The sequence below is a fragment of the Antrostomus carolinensis genome, unplaced genomic scaffold (assembly GCF_000700745.2).
Source record: "Antrostomus carolinensis isolate BGI_N321 unplaced genomic scaffold, ASM70074v2 scaffold9437, whole genome shotgun sequence".
NCBI classification, from domain to species: Eukaryota; Metazoa; Chordata; class Aves; order Caprimulgiformes; family Caprimulgidae; genus Antrostomus; species Antrostomus carolinensis.
In genome coordinates this window covers 1-4,014 of record NW_010326597.1, presented here as the reverse complement: position 1 = coordinate 4,014, position 4,014 = coordinate 1, and the positions used below count along the sequence as shown (strand labels likewise).

Here is a 4,014-nt window from a genome sequence, read left to right as displayed (position 1 = left end):
GGGGGGGGTGGTGACAGGCAATCTGAGTCCCCACAGCCACACAGGCAGCGGTGACAGGTCACTTCCACGCGATGGCAGTGCCACCCCGTGCCACCAGCTCCCCCTTTACCTGGAAGCCCAGGAGATTTGGGGGCAGCAGACGGAGCAGCTCCAGGATTTTGCGGTGCAGCTCGTCCTGGCTGAGCACGATGTCAGAGGGTCTGACGGACTCTCTCAGGAAGGGCAGCACCTCCACCAGCAAAGCATGGATGGCACAAGCTGCCAGGAAAGCAGTGTCACCCATCCCCTGGTGTCACCAATTGCTGGTGTCACCAATCCCCCCCCAGTGTCACCAATCCCCCCCATTTCACTCCTCACCTCCCACCGCCTCGCTGGCGAAGACAGGCAGGATGGCAGCGCTGTAGTGGTTCAGCTCCCTCAGAGCCTCTGCTGAGTCCTTGGGGACCACCAGGATGTCACCAATGTTGGTGACACTGTAGAAGGTGAGGTGGCTTTTGAGCAAGGTGACACTATGCTGCACCAAGACACGGAGCTGCCCCGAGAAACAGACATCGTGCCGGCGTAGCAGGATCTCCTCCAGCAGCCAGGAGAAATCCAACATCAGCCGGGAGAAGAAGACACCCTGGAGGAAGAGGAGGATGAAGAGGTGGTTGGGGATGAACTCTGGAAAATTTTGCTCTATAAAAGGAACAAAAAACCAACAACCTGGAAACTTCCTGGTCTCACCTCCCAGTGCTTGTGCAGCAGCAGCGCAGATGTGATCCCCACAGCCGTGATGGCAGAGCAGGCAACGCCGTCTGCCAGGGAGAGACACTCATTAGCCCTGGGGGGAGTCACCCCCCAACCCAAACCCAGGGGGTAGAGATGGTGGTGACACCCCACAGGATGTCACCACACCCCAGTGGGTGCTGGGGTGCTTTTTTCCCTGGGGTTATTCATGTTCTTCATTCCCAAATGGGGAATTTTCCATTTCCAGCCATCCCTTGTGCCGGTGGCATCACCACCGCGTGCCAAAGGAACCGGTAACGGCACAGTGGGAGCACGGAGAGGCCGTCACGGGGGGTGACCGTGGCAGGACGGGGGGGAACATGGTGGATCCACAGCCCTGCATGGATGGGGATACAGTTGGAGGACAGATCCCACTGCCCCAGCAGATCCCTCACCGCTCAGGCAGTGCAGGCCCAGCTTGGTCACCAACATTTCCTCTTCAGCCTCGACGTTGGTGGTTGTTGTGGTGCCAGGACTCCAAATTTCTCCCTTTTTACCTTCCAAGCTGGAGAAAATGGGGTGAGAGGGGTGAGAAAGTGGGGCTGGGAGCAGATGTTGGTGGTGAGACACTGGCCTGAGGCTCAGCTCCTGCATACCACGTGCCGAGGATGGTGGGCAGCAGCATCAGCTCCTCTGGTGGCTCCTCTGAGCAGCTTTTCCTGATGAAGTTTTTGGCTGCAAATTCCTGGGAAAGAGGAAAAAGGATCTTGTGGGTGCTCAAAGCTCACGGTGCCAACCAGCTGGTGGGATCCCTGCGGTGGGTTTAGCCCGGGCCCCATGCAGCCGCTCGCTCGCTCTCCCGCCGTGGGATGGGGGGAGGAATCAGGAGGGTAAAAGTGAAGAAAATTAGTGATAAAAACGATTTAATAATTGAAATAAAATTAAGATTATTAATATATTAAGATTAATATGTTAATAATTAAAATAATTATTAACAATTATTTTAATAATGGAAATATAATTAAGATTATTACTTGAAATAAATTACTTGAAATAAATTAATTGAAATAAAATCTTAATTAAAATTAAGATTAAGAATTGAAATAAATTTAAGATTATTAATCTATCTATTAATAGATGAATAATGGAATATACACGTTGAGTGGTGCACAGTGGGATTGCTCACCACCCGCTGACCGATGCCCAGCGTGTCCCCAGCCAGTGATCCTGGAGCTGAGTCCCAAAATTGAAACCACAATCCCAGAAAAGTGAGAGCTCAAATGATCCAGGAGAATCCCCCAGAGCTTTCCAGTCACCCCTCATTCATGTCACATCACCTGAGCTGGAACATCCCCCTGGCAGAGCTAAATTCCAATGTGGGATTTGCTAATTAGGACATTTCCCTTCCTCCCAGTCCTTGTGCAGACCAGTACAACTGTGCAGACCAGTTCAAAGTCCTTGAACTTCTCCCAGCAAACACCAGTACATTATTATCAGTGTTCTCACACCAAATCCCAGTTGTTGTTCCCAGTTACTAAAAATAAAATTAGTTCTGTCCCAGCTGAAAACCAGGACAAGGTTGCCCAAGGAAGTTGTGGATGTCCCCTCCCTGGAAGTGTTCTCGGCCAGGTTGGGTGAGGCTTTGAGCAACCTGGTCTAGTGGAAGGTGTCCCTGCTGCTGGCAGGGGGGTTGGGACTGGATGAGCTTTAAGGTCCCTTCCAACCCAAACCATTCCATGATTCTATGACAATCCCTTGGGATCCAGGACCTACGAGTGCTGCCCCATTGTCCCACTCACCCCTGAAGGTGGGCTCACCAGATCCTCTGGAGAACACCAGATCCCCTCCAGCCACCCCAAACCCACCTCATCCCACCCGCTGAGGTTTGTGGAGATGCCACCATCACAAAAATAAACCCTCGAAGGTTGGGATGGATCCAACCAGCAGCCCCAGTTGGAGACCCCAGTGTCATACCTGGAAGGAGAAGGGTTGGCCAAAGTCCACCCGGGCGCAGCCGAAGTTCTGGCGCAGGGCTCGGCACGCTGCCCACAGGCAGGAGCCAAGGCTGAGGGGCTGAGTGTCACACTGGGAGAAGAGGGGAACCAAACCATTAATGGGGTGACAGGAGACAAGCACCCGGTGATTTGGGTGCTGCACCCACAGCCCAACCCCTCTCACCACTCCTTGCTGGTGCAAACCACCGGGGAACACGTCGTAGGCGACGCCGACGGGGACCAGGAGGACGTCGGGGATGGGACCAGGAGGACGTCGGGGACGGAGCCATCCTGCACCGCTCGGGAGACCAGGGTCAGCCACTCCCGGGCAGAGGCAGAGAGACACATGGGGATGGGGGGCTCCTCCAGGAAGATCAGCAGTGGCTGGTGGCTCCTCAGCAGCTCCTCGATGTACTGGTGGGGGAGATGGGATGAGGTCAGGGGGTGCTGGTGGCAAGTGTGGGAGCTGCTGGCATCCATCGTGTTGCCCAACGTGTTGCTTGTGGTCAAGACACCCCCTGATGCCTTCACTGAGCCATTTTGGAGCTTGGGGAGATGTTTCATCCCTCAGACTGGACCTACTTTGGCCAGGACACCCCTTGATGCCTTCACCAAGCCATTTTGGAGCTCGGGGAGATGTTTCATCCCCCCTGACCTGACCTACCATGGCCAGACACCCCTTGATGCCTTCACCAAGCCATTTTGGAGCTTGGGGAGATGTTTCATCCCTCCTGACTGGACCTACCGTGGCCAGGACAGCCCTCAGGAGCTCTTCATCCTGCTCACTCGGTCTCTGCTCCATCCTCAAAGGCAGGAAAATCCCTCCCAGGTGGCTGAGCAGGGCTCTGCGGGGCAAAGAGGACACCACAGACACCCACCATCCATGGGGACACATCCCACCCTGTTCCCCCACACCAGCTTGGGGGCTTTGCAAGGGCAATTCCCCCTTCCCCGTGGCTGGATCAGGCCTGGGTGGGTGGTGGCCGTGCCTTACCGGAGGCGAGGGCTGCAGAGCTGGTTGCCCACCATCACCCTGGGTACCCCCAACCCTTGGGAGAAGAGGAGGAAGGACAGGAGCAGCCCATCCAGTTGGGATTTGTGAGTGGAGAGGAAAACCAGTGGGACATCAGCCTGGAAGGAGAGCGGTCAGGGCTCAGCACCTGCTGAGATGTGGGGTTGAGGGGGGGTGGTTGGGGTCCCTACCATCTTGGTGGCCTTCAGCACCATCTCCACCTGCCCTTGGTGGAGCTGCAGGTTGAGGAAGAAGCAGTTCAGCAACTTGAGCAGAACCCAGTGACACAACCTGTAGGGA

The 4,014-nt window shown here is 55.3% G+C and overlaps 1 protein-coding gene across 1 annotated transcript in view; it reads right to left on the bottom strand.

Annotated features, from left to right (window-relative positions):
• Positions 1-4,001, bottom strand: part of LOC104527814 (glycerol-3-phosphate acyltransferase 2, mitochondrial) — a gene marked incomplete at both ends in the record, with an annotated part of 4,575 nt that extends 574 nt beyond the window's left edge. Inside the window, 12 exon segments of the mRNA XM_029085876.1 lie at positions 110-258; positions 358-622; positions 727-797; positions 1,164-1,265; positions 1,339-1,453; positions 2,683-2,793; positions 2,887-2,979; positions 2,982-3,120; positions 3,122-3,168; positions 3,448-3,547; positions 3,697-3,833; positions 3,906-4,001. Of these exon segments, the coding sequence (XP_028941709.1) occupies positions 110-258; positions 358-622; positions 727-797; positions 1,164-1,265; positions 1,339-1,453; positions 2,683-2,793; positions 2,887-2,979; positions 2,982-3,120; positions 3,122-3,168; positions 3,448-3,547; positions 3,697-3,833; positions 3,906-4,001 (1,425 nt within the window).
• Positions 4,002-4,014: the final 13 nt, after the last annotated feature.